The sequence below is a fragment of the Sapajus apella genome, unplaced genomic scaffold, assembly GCF_009761245.1.
Source record: "Sapajus apella isolate SASKATOON/1434 unplaced genomic scaffold, GSC_monkey_1.0 scaffold3, whole genome shotgun sequence".
NCBI classification, from domain to species: Eukaryota; Metazoa; Chordata; class Mammalia; order Primates; family Cebidae; genus Sapajus; species Sapajus apella.
The window spans coordinates 2,754,926-2,769,367 of NW_022436943.1; the positions used below are offsets into that span (position 1 = coordinate 2,754,926).

Below are 14,442 nucleotides of genomic sequence, written 5' to 3' on the forward strand. Positions count from 1 at the left end.
GTCTCAACCTCCCAAAGTGCTGGGATTACAGGCATGTGCCACCATGCCTGGCCTTAAAATACTTTTAAAGTTATTCTAAAGGATAACATCAATTGAAAAACCTCATGTGAGTATAAAATCAGCAGCTGATTCAAAATGGTACATGGAAAATGTGTAGCCTTTCATTGTAAAAAATCCCTGACCTTGCAATAGCACCAGAGTTTGCAATCCTTTGAAAAGGATTCTGTTAACATGTTTCATATTCCATGATAAATAAGGATCTGTGATAGTTGACAGCCTTAAAGGTGAGCAAGTATGTAGATGACATACTTCCTAAGGCTCTTATCAGCTCTAAATTCTGTAACAGGACAGAAATATTTGGTTTAGCTCATCCTATTATTTTGGCTGTTGTTCATTCTCATTCCATCATGATTAAAACTGTGTTACTTTATTATTGTGAGTTCCCTAAAATTTGCTAATTCCTTTCCCCAGCTACCTGTACCTAAAGGTTTACGCCTTCTTTTTAGGTTCTCATTTTCTGTATTGAATGGACTCATGTCCACAATGAAGAAAGTCACCCTCACACTCTTAAATATTAAATCACATAATTTTTATTGGCTCTGACTTCTATAGTTTTAAATGTATAACCATTCTAAGTAGCTAGGAAAACTGTTTACGGCTTAGCAGTTTTGTAGAACAATAGAATCAAGAATATGGAAATATCCTTCCCATAGTTCCAACAGTCTCTCTATATAACTACACTCATTATAGAAAACATGTAGATGTAGAAAGATAAGTTACATAACCACAAGCTTCACTACCATTTTTGTCTTCTCTATGATAACACGCTGTGTCAGTTCACTCTTCTGTCACCATACCTATCTATGTGGCTGCTGAAAAGTCCACCGCTTCTCCTGTTTCTTCCTCTTTGGTTTCAGTCTCTTCACTCCCTTTCTCATTCTCCATCTCTGTTTCCACCTTTTCCCCTGTCTCACCTGGAAAAGTAACCAAAGGAGATACTAAGAGACAATCATTTAGAATTAACATAAATTATCCCACAGTTTGTCTGCAGTGGGGGCAGCTCCTGATCTTTAGTTCTAAGTAGTAAGTTTCCCCAGGGGGAATCAAGAAAAGGAATCATCTCAGCCAGGTGCAGTGGCTCACACCTGTAATCCCACACTTTGGGAGGCTGAGGCGGGCGGGATCACCTGAGGTCAGGAGCTCGAGACCAGCCTGGCCCAAAGTGGTGAAACCCCATCTCTACTAAAAATACAAAAATTACCTGGGTATGGTGGCACAAGCCTATAATCCTAGCTACTCAGGAGGCTGAGGCAGGAGAATCACTTGAAACCAGGAGGCAGAGGTTGCCGTGAGCTGGGATCATGCCAATGCCCTCCAGTCTGGGCAACAGAGTGAGACAGAAAGGAAAGAAAGGAAAGAAAGAAAGAAAGGAAAAGAAAAGAAAAGTAATCAACTCAATCCTCTCAGAGCCTCTGAATGGCTGATGTTGAGTCAGTTAACATCTAGAGTCTTGGCATACTCTTATGAAATAAATTCTCTCTGTAAAATCAGGATGCAAAATTACCAAAGAAATGGCAGTAGAACATTTGACAATAGAAAGTTTCATGGCCAGGCATGATGGCTAACACCTGTAATCCCACTGCTTTGGGGAGCTAAGGCAAGAGGATCACTTGAGGCCAGGAGTTCAAGACCAGCCTGGGCAAAGAGACCCTCCAACTTTACGAAATATTTTTCAAAGATTAGCTGGGCAGCTGGGGGTGGTTGCTCATGCCTATAATCCTAGCCCTTTGGAAAGCTGAGGCAGGCAGATTGCTTTAGCCCAGGAGTCCAAGACCAGCCTGGGCAACATGATGAAACCTTGTCTGTACAAAAAATACAAAGATTAGCCAGGCATGGTAGTGCCCGGCTACTCAGGAGGCTAAAGAGGGAGAACGGATTGAGCCTGGGAGGCAGAGGTTACAGTGGGCTAAGAATACACCACTGAACTCCAGCTTGGGTAACAGAGCAAGACTCTGTCTTAAAAAAAGCAATGATTTTTTTTAAAGAAAAAAATTAGCCAGGTATGGTGGCACAGTCTTGTACTCTTGTAGCTACTTGAGAACTGGGACAGGAGGATCCCTTGAGCCCAGGAGTTAGAGATGATAGTGAGCTACGATTGCATCACTGTACTCTGGCTTGGACAACAGAGCAAGATGTCGTCTCTGAAAAAAGAAAGAAAGAGGCTGGGCATGGTGGCTTACGCCTGTAATCCCAGCACTTTGGGAGGCCAAGGCGGGAGAATCGCTTGAACCCAGGGGGCGGGGGCTGTGGTGAGCCCAGATGGCGCCATTGCACTCCAGCCTGGGCAACAAGAGCGAAACTCTGTTGAAAGAGGGACGGGGAGGGGAGGGGAGGGAAAGTTTTATTTGTATGTAAATCTAAGGGTGGGCCAGGGGAGAAAGAAAGAGAGAAAGAGAAGAAGAGAGGGAGGAAGGAAGGAAGGAAGGGCGGGAGGGAGGGAGGGAGGGAAAGTTTCACTCATATCTAAATTAAAGAGTGGTCCGGGGTGCCCGCAAATCTGTCTTGCTTGGCCATTATGTGTTTAAAAACAATCATTAAACATTTACAGACAGCCAACACTAACAAGGTTGGACATTGCACACACAACCCTGTTTCGCTGAGAAGTTGGCTTTGGCGGCATTGGCCCTAGTTCCATGGCTGGAGCTGTGCAGAGCTGCTTTTTTTGGCAAGGCTGTGCTCTCCTGTTTGCCAAGGTCCCCTGGACTCCCATGGTATGGCGTGTGTCCCTCCCCTCACTCATTTTCAGTATCCTAGGCCTAAAGACTTTTGAGTTTGCCAATCCCGATGTAAATACAATCTGCTTTTATTGCCTCTCCCATGTTATTCCCAGAACCCTTCTTACACATCTTTAGGAAAGCAGTTCCCACAACAGGCTGTGGTGATGCATGAGCGTCCTGCCCTCCCCCACTAGACAGGGAGCCCCTTGAGGACAGAGACTGTCTCTTACTCAGTCTGCATCTCAGTACCTAGCATATGTTTAAGCATGCAAAAAGTGCTAAGTTAATAAATGAAAGAATTGGCCTGGCACAGTGGCTCATGCCTGTAATCCTAGCACTTTGGGAGGCTGAGGCAAATGGATCACGAGGTCAGGAGTTCGAGACCAGCCTAGCCAATATAGTGAAACCCTGTCTCTAATAAAAATACAAAAAGTAGCCAGGCATGGTGGTGTGCGCCTGTAGTCCCAGGCACTCAGGAGGCTAAGGCAGGAGAATCTCTTGAAGCCAGAAGGCAGAGGTTGTAGCGAGCCAAGTTCTCTTCACTGCACTCCAGCCTAGGCAACAGAGTGAGACTTCGTCTCAAAAACAAACAAAAAAAAAAAATTAAAAAAAAGAATTTAAGAACAACAGATGGATGATTATAATGAATGCTTCACTTAATTATACTGAACTGTGAAGCTAAAATTTGCCAAAATGTAAATCATGCCCCAGAAGAAAATATTTTTTAAAACTATAACACCAGTAAAGAATAGTGTAAACATCATTCATTTTATGCTGGTAAAATACATTTAAAATTTTAAAACACCATATGTCAAGACATAGTACATTTTCTCTAGTCTTCTCATAAAGATTTTTAAAACTACAGAACTAGCGCAGACTGATAGTCACTTTCTTATTTCTTTTCTTTTCCTTTTTTTTTTTTTTTTTTTATAAGAGAACAAGGTCTCACTATGTTGCCCAGGCAGGTCTCGAACTGCTGGGCTCAAGCTGTCCTCCCACCTCTGCCTCCTGAAGTGCTGGGATCACAGGTGTGAGCCACTGCACCCGCCCTGACAGTCACTTTCTAAGACAAGATTCACAAAGATGAAGATAACATTCTCAGATCCATTACCTACATATCCTTTCACTGGAAGGTGAATTCCTCCAGTAATCATCTATTCACCTTGACTTTGGATCCTTAATTCATACATGGGGCCTGATGAAGCGTCAACTTGAAAAAATTCAGAAAGTTTCGCATGTTGCCTTCAATGTTTGATACTATTTAAACTCTAGGTGAACAGTTTGGACAGAGATGATGTTTCAGAAAAGTTTGGCTGACAAACTGAGCATCGATGGAATGCCTGTTTCCCAGGCATAGAAGCTGTTTTGGCTTGGTGAAATGAACTTCAGCCACCTGAAAGTGACTTCACGGACTGTGTGTCAGTCACCCCACCCCACCCCCTGGAGCTGGTCTCCTATGGAGCACATCTAAACATCCAGAAGGTTTGCCAGCCTAACTTTTACCTTCAATGCGTTGGTCCTCTTCGTTAGTGTGGATGTTCCTGAACATTTCCACGTCTGCTCCTGTCTTGACATTTCGTGCTGGATGCTCCGTGCCTCCAACTATTCCTTCAGGTTGAATCTGCTCCATGTTTCCTGGACCTTCAGGACTTTTATGGAGAGGATCATTCATAATAGGCTTTTCCACAAGCTGACTTCTGTCCAATACTTGGGGTGTTATATTCTCTTTGGGAATTGTTTCCAGAAGCTGGGGCTGCTCCTCTTTTCCCAATGTTGCCTGAAGTTGCTGCTCTTCAGCTGTTTCCACAAACTGGCTTCCTTCCAATATTTCTGGAGATTCATTCTCTTTGGAAATGGTTTCTAGAAACAGAGCCTGCTCACCCTTTCCCATTGGACCCTGAGGTTGTAGCTCTCCAGCTGTTTGCAGAGGCAGAGTGTTCTCAGTTGTTCCTAGAAGCTTCATCTCTGCAGCAGTTTGTGGATTCTCAGTGTCCTCCACTGCTCTGAGGCAGTCCTTCTCTCCTGCTGTCCGCAAAGGCTGACCCTTGGCTTCTGGTCCTAATGGCTCAGCCTCCGCATTTCCTTTTAGAGGCTCAGCCTTGGTCCCTGCTCCTGCATCTTTCTTCTTTCCTTCCGCTGCTGGGGCATACTTTTTGCTACCTGGCTGAGGCGGACCCGATTCCTCCGGTCCCTCTCCAGGCTGGGTCTTTTCTGTGGACCCCGACTGGTCTGCGGCATCCCTTCCAGGGGCTAGGTGCTTGGCCAGGGGCTGTTCCTGCAGGGGTTTAACACCATTAGCTGTAGGCTCTGCTGAATCCTTGAGCTTTTGTAATGGAGGACGGGTTTCCCTTTGTACATTGCTATCAACGGTAGATTTTCTTCCCAGTGTACGTGGCTTTGGTTGGGCAAAGCAGGACTCACTTTCTTCTGTGGTTGAAAAATGCTCATTTGAAGTTACTTTTTATTATTCATTTGAAAAGTAAAAAGAAAAGAGAAAACAAATTATTGTTTAGTTTTATCCTGAAAAGTGAATTGACATCACTAGGTAGATTTCACAGTTCAAGGCAGTTCCAAGTGTATCTGAGTACAGAAAGGCCATGCCATGATCCTAATACTTTAATACTCTCCGAGTCAGATTCCTTTACTGTCTTCAGCTCCCACATCTCATCTTAAGCTCTGAAGTCCTCCAAAACCACAAAACCACAAAACCACAGTTTTCTCCTGTTTGCTCCTTGTGCATTTTCTCATGGCTCCTGTCTCAGATTCTAACTGAGCCTGCTCCACTTTGTCTTTCTGCTCTTTTTCTTGTCTTACCCTTTCTCCTCTTGTTAGAAGGTTTCCTTTTAAAATTTTTTTTCCCTTTTTTTTTTTTTTTTTTTTGGCAGTAGAAGATTCCCAAACTAGACTTAGAGGGTTTCAGGATGCGAGGTCCTTGGGCTGCTAGCAAGGTCTTACTTTCGGTCAGGTGCAGTGGCTCACACCTGTAATCCCAGCACTTTGGGAGGCTGAGGCAGGTGGATCATCTGAGATCAGGAGTTCACGACCAGCCTGGCCAACATGATGAAACCCCTTCTCTACTAAAAATACAAAAACTAGCCGGACATGGTGGCAGGTGCCTGTAATCCCTACTTGGGAGGCTGAGGCAGGAGAATTGCTTGAACCTGGGAGGCGGAGGTTGCAGTGAGCCAAGATCAAGCCATTGCACTCCAGCCTGGGCAAAAAAAAAGAAACTCTCTCTCAAAAAAAAAAAAAAAAAAAAAAAAGAGGTCTTACTTTCCTTCTAACACAGAAAAGCCCCCAGCAAATGGAAAAGGCACTGTGGCAGAGAAGCTCTAATAGATAAAGGCTAAGATGTCAGGGGAGGGAAGTAGCAGAGATAGGTTCAGCCTGAGTTTCATGACATTTGGGGGGCACAGTGAGAAAAGAAATCAACCAGAAGGTAGGGAAACATGCATTTTACTTCTGGCTGTTGTTCCAACTGTATGAGCTCGGAAACTTAGCTCCCAATGATCTTATCTCTAAAACGGCAGTTTTTAATCTCTCTTCTCTCCCTCATATCAATCTCGGAGTTGCATGAGGCATCCTGTCACATAAAATAGTGGATGCAAAAGTGCTCTGTATAGTTTAAAATAAGCAGCTTGGCAATATGTTGATGATACTCTTTGACCCAGTAGTTCTACTTCTGGAAATTTTTGTTGTTGTTCTTGTTTTACTTCTTGAAAATTTATTCTAAAAGCATAAACCTTATAAAAATGCTTTGGGAGGAACATATGTGTAATCTCAATATTCTACTTTTTTAAATTTTTGTTTTACTTTTCTACTTAAAGGACAGGATCCCGCTATGTTGCCCAGGCTGGTCTTGAATTCCTGGACTCAAGTGATCCTCTTGCTGCGGCCTCCCAAAGTCCTAGGACTTAGAGGCATGAGCCACCACACCCAGTCCCACATTGTTCTTTATAACAGCAAACCTAGAAAACAACTTAAAAGTCTAATAAGTTGGAGAATGGATAAATATTCCATGGTATGAAATATTATTATACCATGAAAAAGATTATGAAGACCATATGCTAAAATAATAATTATGTTACAATAAGTTTAGAAATCATTCATGATTAGGTTGATCAAATAAAATAATGCATATAAAGTGCTTATTAACCCAAAGTCTACTGCGCAATTAAGTGCTTAACAAGTTAGCTATCGATTTTTTATGAAGTATGATCCCAGCAATGTTGAAAGAAAGGCAGGAGGGGAGGGAGGGCAAAAGAGGAGAAACAAATCACGAATCACAGGGGAGCAAAACTGAAAGAAAATAAGTCAAAAAGTTAAAATGGGTGTCTAGAGGATGTTTTTCCTCTTCTTTTTTTTACCAAAGATTTTTTTTTTCGATTTTCCTCCTAAATTACCATCCACCTCAGTCGTATGTGCATGCAGTTTAAAGAGTTATCTGCTTATCTAGTGTAAACTAAAGTAATATTCAGGCCTCCTCTCCCATTTCCCCTACTATAGAAGCAAATATTTTAACCCTTTTAAATGTTTTGGAGGAATATTTTTTCTTTTTTTTATTTATTTATTAAAAAAAAAATGGGGTGCCGGGCGCGGTGGCTCAAGCCTGTAATCCCAGCACTTTGGGAGGCCGAGGCGGGTGGATCACGAGGTCAAGAGATTGAGACCATCCTGGTCAACATGGTGAAACCCCGTCTCTACTAAAAATACAAAAAATTAGCTGGGCATGGTGACGCGGGCCTGTAATCCCAGCTACTCAGGAGGCTGAGGCAGGAGAATTGCCTGAACCCAGGAGGCGGAGGTTGCGGTGAACCGAGATTGCGCCATTGCACTCCAGCCTGGGTAACATGAGTGAAACTCCGTCTCAAAAAAAAAAAAAAAAAAACAAAAAAAAAAAAACGGGGTTTCACCATGTTGGTCAGGCTGTTCTTGAACTCCTGACCTCAGGTGATCTGCCCGCCTTGGCCTCCAAAGTGCTTGGATTACAGGTGTGAGCCACCGTGCCCGGTGGAATATTTTTTTCTATGTTGCTAAATGAATTGTGCCTCAGGATTTTTTAGTTTGGGCCTTTCAATTAACTTTTTTTTTTTTTTTTTTTTAAGTAGCGATGTTGTCCCATGTGGTTTGAGTTGCCCAGGCCGATCTCAAACTCCTGGGCTCAAGTGATCCACCTGTCTTGACCTTACAGGTGTAAGCCACCACGCCCGGCTCAATGAACTTTTACTGTGGCAGAAAAAAAACTTAGCTCTTTTCCTATTCGCCTCGACCACCTGCCACTCTCTCCCATGACACATTCACATTTCCGTTCAGTTCAGTCATTGTATATTAATTATTTAAAATAGTAATGTGTAATTTGGATTATACCAATATCCAATTATATGTCTATATAATGACTGTGTTTGCTATGAAGAACTGAGCCATACCTTAAGCTATTACAATTTCTTCTTTTTCCCCTAGTTAATAATTGTCATGCTTTTTCATTTCCTTAGTTCACATATTACCATTTATTCAACTCACTGCCAATTGTCTCTCTTTTTAACACATGTATTCATATCAAATAGCCTATCAATTTAATCTTCATTAAGATGAAGGACTTACTGAGGTACCAAGCCGCCAACTCCGGAGCCTTTTAAGGATCTTGAGGTATCCAGTGGTTCTCAGTTTTCACTACTGCTAATCAAATTGAGCTTTCCTTGGCATGCTAAGTGAGTTACCACACATCTGTCTGCTTCCTAAACTCCAGTTTTGTTCTGTTATTGTCTTTTCTCTGTTCTTCCCATCTTTGTGGGTTTAAACTATTTTTTATATCTCTCTACTGTCATTTTAGTGAGTTTCAGGAAGGCACAAAATGAGATTCATGTCTTCAATCCACCACCTTCACCAATACCTCCAAAGATGCTTTAATGGTTATTTATAATGAAAAAAAGAAAACCTTCCAAATGAAAACACGGGATGTACAAAAGCCGTTTATGTACACAGATGAAAACTACAGGCTCAACTCTCTGGTACCACCGGTGAAGCCATCAGAAGCAGTAATCTAACAAAAACAATGCCATGTGATAAATGCTGTGACCGCTGTGTACACAGAGTGGCAAGAAGTCACACATGAGTTCACTTTGCTGAGATCGTTTCTTCGAGTTCCAGGAGGAGAATGCACAGGGAACTGAGGACTCAGGAAAGGACAGTGTGGCTGGAGGCTGGCACAGGAGCCTGGTCATGGACGCCCCTGCAGGTGGTGCTAAAGGGTTTAGATTTTATCCTCAAAGCACAAAAAACAAGAATTTCAAGCAGGACTTTTTAAAAAGTTAAATAAATATACATGCACCATATAGCTCAAGCATTTAACTTATAGGTGTTTTCCCATGAGAAAAGCACATGTCCATACACTTATACACAAATATTCATAGCATCTTTGTTTTGCTGTTGTTGTTTTTGAGATGGAGTCTTGCTCTTATTACCAGGCTGGAGTGCAATAGCACGATCTTGGCTCACTGCAACATCTGCCTCCCAGGTTCAAGTGATTCTCCTGCCTCAGCCTCCCAAGTAGCTCGGATTACAGGCGACTGCCACCACACCCAGCTAATTTTTGTATTTTTAGTGGAGATAGTGTTTCACCACGTGGGCCAGGCTGGTCTTGAACTCCTGACCTTGTGATTTGCCCACCTCAGCCTCCCAAAGTGCTGGGATTACAGGTGTGAGCCACCACGCCCAGCCAGTATCTTTGTAACAGCCCAAACCCAGAAACAATGCAAATGTCCATCAACAGGTGAATGGGTCAAAAAAACTGGAACATTCACACCATGGAATACGACTCAGTAATAAAAAAGAAATGAACACTTGATAAGTGGAACAACATAGATGATTTTCAAAATAATTATGCTGAGGAAAAGAAGACAAAAAGATCACATAGCATGTGATTCCATTTATGTAAACTCTAAAAAATACCAACTTATCTACAGTGATAGAAAGCAGAATGGTGGCTCTCTGGAGACTGGGATTGTGTACACAGGAGGGAAATTTCAAAGGGGCACAATCTTGATTGTGCTGATGCTTCTATGGTGTACAAATACACCAGAGTTTACTAAAATGTACACTATAAATATGTACAGTTTATTGTTTCTCAATTATACCTTCAAAAACTAATCATTTTTGAAATACAAAAATAAAGATAATAAAGAATTGTGAGCAGAGAAATGAATCAATCCAATCTGGATTTTAAAAACCTCCCTCTGGAGAATGAATTAGAGGTGGGCAACACGGAAGCCAATGTGTCCAGTGACACAGGTAGAACTCAGAAATGAGAAATAAAATGGCTGGATGTAATGACAGTTTAGGGCTGAAGAGAGAGAGGGAGAGGGTCTAGGAAAACACTGGTTTATAGCAAGAATGCTGGAGAGAGAAAATATAGGATAGGCTGGGCATAGCATACCTGTAATCCCAGTACTTTGGGAGGCCAAGGCGGGAGCATCACTTGAGGCCAGGAGTTCAAGACCAGCCTAGGCAATATTGTGAGAACTGATCTCTACAAAACATTTTTTAATTAGCTGGGCATGACGGTGTGTACCTGTAACACCAGCTACTTAGAAGGCTGAAGTGGGAGGATCACTTAAACCCAGGAGTTCGAGGCTGCAGTGAGCTGTGATCGTGCCACTGCACTCAGCCTGGACAAGAGACTGAGACCCTGTTTCTAAAAATACGAGTTTTGGGGAGGAGCAGGGGGCCGGGGGGAGATAGATGGATTTGGGCCAGTAAGAGAGACATGAACTGCTCGTGCTGGGGCATGGCATCTTGGAGATGGTTGTAGATCGTACATCCTGGTAGCAAATCCGGGAGGCTGTTGGATGTATCAATCTTGCCTAGAAATACATGTAACAGCCTGCAGCTGAGCTCTCTATCTCATAAACAAATTTGTTTTGTGTTTTGAGGAAGGGGTAGTTTTTGCATAGAGGCTCCTGTGAGGAGGGGGGGGAATGAGGAGGGTAGTGTGAGGGGCATGTGTGTGTGTGTGAGCATCTGCATCCCCACCCTGCCTCGGGGAGTAGCTATGAATCCTCCTGCAGAGAGGGATTAGAACCGGGAATAGAGAAGCAGAACTCAAGAACAACCTGATGAGACTCGGCACCAGCTGTGGGCTTCAGAGGCCCATATGACAGAATTGAGAGAGGGCTGTCTTTCACCTCCCACTCCTGCCTCATCATCAATGAAGCCTTCAAATTAATTGCAAGTAAGGCAATTTAATCAAGATGATTTATCAGGTCTACAAAGAAATTCATCATGAGAAGATAATGCATTTAGGTATCACACGAAGGATGATCTGGTGATAACTGCCTCAGGGAATAAACCAGGAAATGCGTTAATGCACTCATCACAGATGGCTGCCAAATTTTATTTTCTGGTAAAATAGTTATTACAGTGATTAGTACTGTCAGTTAAATGAGACGAACCATTTTCATCTACCTGTGCCAGTCATGAGTACATTCTAAAGGCATCATTTTCCGCAAATTGTGCAGAAAAAAAATGTGCCGACACACCCAAAAGACACCCACACAATTTTACATTTTGAAAAGCATATTATGCTATCAAAGTTTTCTCCCTCAACAAAAAGCTTTGCGAAATTTTGAGAAAATTAATTTCTCCACAATGGTGTCATAGGTGTCTAACGATCTGTCCATTTTTGCCATAGCTAGGAGATTTATACCCATGATCACAATATCCATTCACTTTCATTCTTTTGCTATTGTTGTTGAGACAGAGTCTCACTCTGTCACCAGGCTGGAGTGCAATGGCATGACCATAGCTCACTGTAGCTTCGACCTCCCGGGCTCAAGTGATCCTCCCACCTCAGCCTCCCAAGTAGCTGGGACTACAGACATGTGCCACCATGCCAGCCTAAGTCATAAATTTTTTTAGAGACAGGGTTTTTCTATGTTGCCCAGTCCAGCCCATCTTCATTCTTATGTAACTTTTTCAATCTTACTGGTACACTGGAAGCAGGCAAGTGTCTACAACATATACTTCTATAAAACACAATCTTAAAATAATCAAGTAGGGAAACTTTACAAAAAAACGTCATTTGCTTTTAACGTTTTTTCACGGTAGCCCAAAGGACATATAATACCTTCAAAATGATCATAAACATACAACATAGAGTAAAAAACTAGAGGGGCAGGACCACAATTACTTTGTAATTTATATTGATTAATTGCACTTTAAATTTTGAAATGACTATATTTCAGACACAGTAGCTCTGAAGGAATAACTCAGAAGTTCTTTTTCCTGTGTGACAGAAGAGAAATTCTGCTCTAAGAGGACAGACACCTTATGACCTTGAAAAGCACTCCTATAGTGTAGTGGATTTTAACCCCCGTTCCTGCATTTACTAGCCTTATTAAGCCTCTCTCTGCCTCAGTTTCATCACCTGTAAAGTGGGAATAGTGTTAATACTGAACCAGGGAACTGTCTTGAGGATAACATGAGATAATACTCAGAAAGAACTAGTGCAGAGACTAGTACCCACTAATCTTGTCAATCTTAACATCACTGTTGTTATAACTCCCATAGTGGCCCAAACAAGGATGAAATTAGATGCACGGTGTCTGGGGTGGTGGCTCACACTTGTAATCCCAGCACTGCAGGAGGCCAAGGCAGGTGGATCACCTGGAGTCCAGAAATTAGAGACCACCCTGGACAACATGGCAAAATCTTGTCTCTACAAAAAACTTGAAAATTAGCTGGGTATAGTGGTGCTGGCCTGTAGTCCCAGCTACTCAGGGGGCTGAGATGGAAGGAGAGCTTGAGCCTGGGAGGTTGAGGTCACAGTGTGCCATGATTGCACCACTGCACTCCAGCCTGGGGGACAGAGCGAGACCCTGTCTCAAAAAACAAAACAAATATAAAGAGAGAGAGGGGGAGAGAGAGAGAGAGAGAGAGAGATAGAGAGAGAAATTAGGATGCACAAACAGAAAAGTAAGGTGATTTCATTCATTCCAATATTGGTACCTTTCTGTGGAAGAAGGAAGATTAGGCTGGGAGTGGTGGCTCATGCCTGTAATCCCAGCACTTTGGGAGGCTGAGGCGGGTGAATCACTTGAGGTCAGGAGTTCGAGACCAGCCTGGCCAACATGGTGAAACCCCATCTCTACTGAAAAAAATACAAATAATTAGCTGGCTGTGATGGCAAGTGCCTGTAATCCCAGCTACTTGGGAGGCTGAGGCAGGAAAATTGCTTAAACCTGGGAGACGGAAGTTGCAGTGAGCCAAAATCACGACGCCACTACACTCCAGCCGGAGCAACAGAGCAAGACTCTGTCTCAAAAAGAAGAAAGAAAGAAAAAAAGAAAGAAAGAGAGAGAGAGGAAGGAAGGAAGGAAGGAAGGAAGGAAGGAAGGAAGGAAGGAAGGAAGGGAGGGAGGGAGGGAGGGAGGGAGGGAGGGAGGGAGGAAGGAGGGAGGGAAGGAAGGAGGGAAGGAAAGAAAGAAGGAAGAAGAAGAAGGAAGAAGAAGAAGAGGAGGAGGAAGGGGGGGAGGAGGAGGAGGAGGAGGAGGAAAGATTAGAGGAAATAAATAAAAAGATTGGAAAGCAAATACTTGTCATGAACCACCTCTCAGAGAACACAATAAAGTCTACAACTACCACTAAAGCTTCCTTTTCTGGCTCCAGATTACATAACCCTCAGCTTATTCTTACCCTTCAGCTGCTGAAGGGAGTGCATTTTTTTCATGTGTTTGATTTCCCTCCCTTCCCTCTAGCCAAAGCAGGGCATTCAGACCGTTCTGACGCTGGGTGTGAATCCTGACTCTGACATTTACTTAACTGTGCAATCCGGACAAGTTAGTTCCTAACCTCTCTGGATCTCAGTTGCCTTATCTGTAAAGTGCGGATATTGTTTGCCTTTCAGGCTTGTTAGGAGAATTGACTGAGTGCATAATGTGTGTAATCTGCCCAGCATGGTATCTGACATGAGAAGTTAGTCACTAAACACGGACGCAGGGTACAGCTATACAAGCTTCTCACTGCACGGGGCAGAACTCCAGTCTGGGGCATCTGCAAGGGTGCATGTGTTGGTGGTGGGGAAGGCTTCTTTTTAATTTTACAAAGTTCCCTTGAGTACCAGGAGTGACCTGTCAATAAACTATAGCTAAATTAGCAACAGAAAAGCTGACTTGCAACATTAAAGGGCTTAGATACAGTCTCCTAAACATTATGAAGTTGTCGGTATTGACCTATGAAGTTGTATTGCTATCATGGTATAGTTTAAAATATGATTATTGATAAGTAATAGAAAAGTAGGCTGGACACAGTGGCTCACATCTGTAATCCCAGCGTTTTGGGAGGCTGAGGTGGGTGGATCACCTGAGGTCAGGAGTTCAAGACCAGCCTGGCCAACATGGTGAAACTCTGCCTCTGCTAAAAATAAAAAAAAATTCGCCAGGCTGGTGGCAGACCCCTGTAATCCCAGCTACTCAGGAGGCTGAGGCAGAAGAAGTGGGCAGCTACTCCATTGAGGCTGAGTTCAAGTGTGAATTCAGGAGTCGGAGGTTGCAGTGGGCTGAGATGGCACCATTGCACTCCAGCCTGGGCCACAAGAGTGAAACTTCACAGAGAGAAAAGAAAGAAAAGAAAAGAGGAGAGGAGGAGAGGGGAGGAGAGGGGAGGGGAGGGG

The 14,442-nt window shown here is 43.2% G+C and overlaps 1 protein-coding gene across 2 annotated transcripts in view; it reads right to left on the reverse strand.

Moving 5' to 3' along the window:
- Window positions 1-567: 567 nt before the first annotated feature.
- Window positions 568-14,442, reverse strand: part of ERICH5 (glutamate rich 5) — a 27,117-nt gene continuing 13,242 nt past the window's right edge. The window contains exons 2-3 of one of the 2 annotated variants that reach the window (XM_032248324.1): window positions 4,281-5,234; window positions 568-974 (exon numbers count right to left, since the gene is read on the reverse strand). In XM_032248324.1, the coding sequence (XP_032104215.1) occupies window positions 862-974; window positions 4,281-5,234 (1,067 nt within the window). In that variant the 3' untranslated portion in view covers window positions 568-861. The remainder of the gene's footprint in view (window positions 975-4,280; window positions 5,235-14,442) is intronic. The other variant, XM_032248332.1, reaches the window with a different exon arrangement.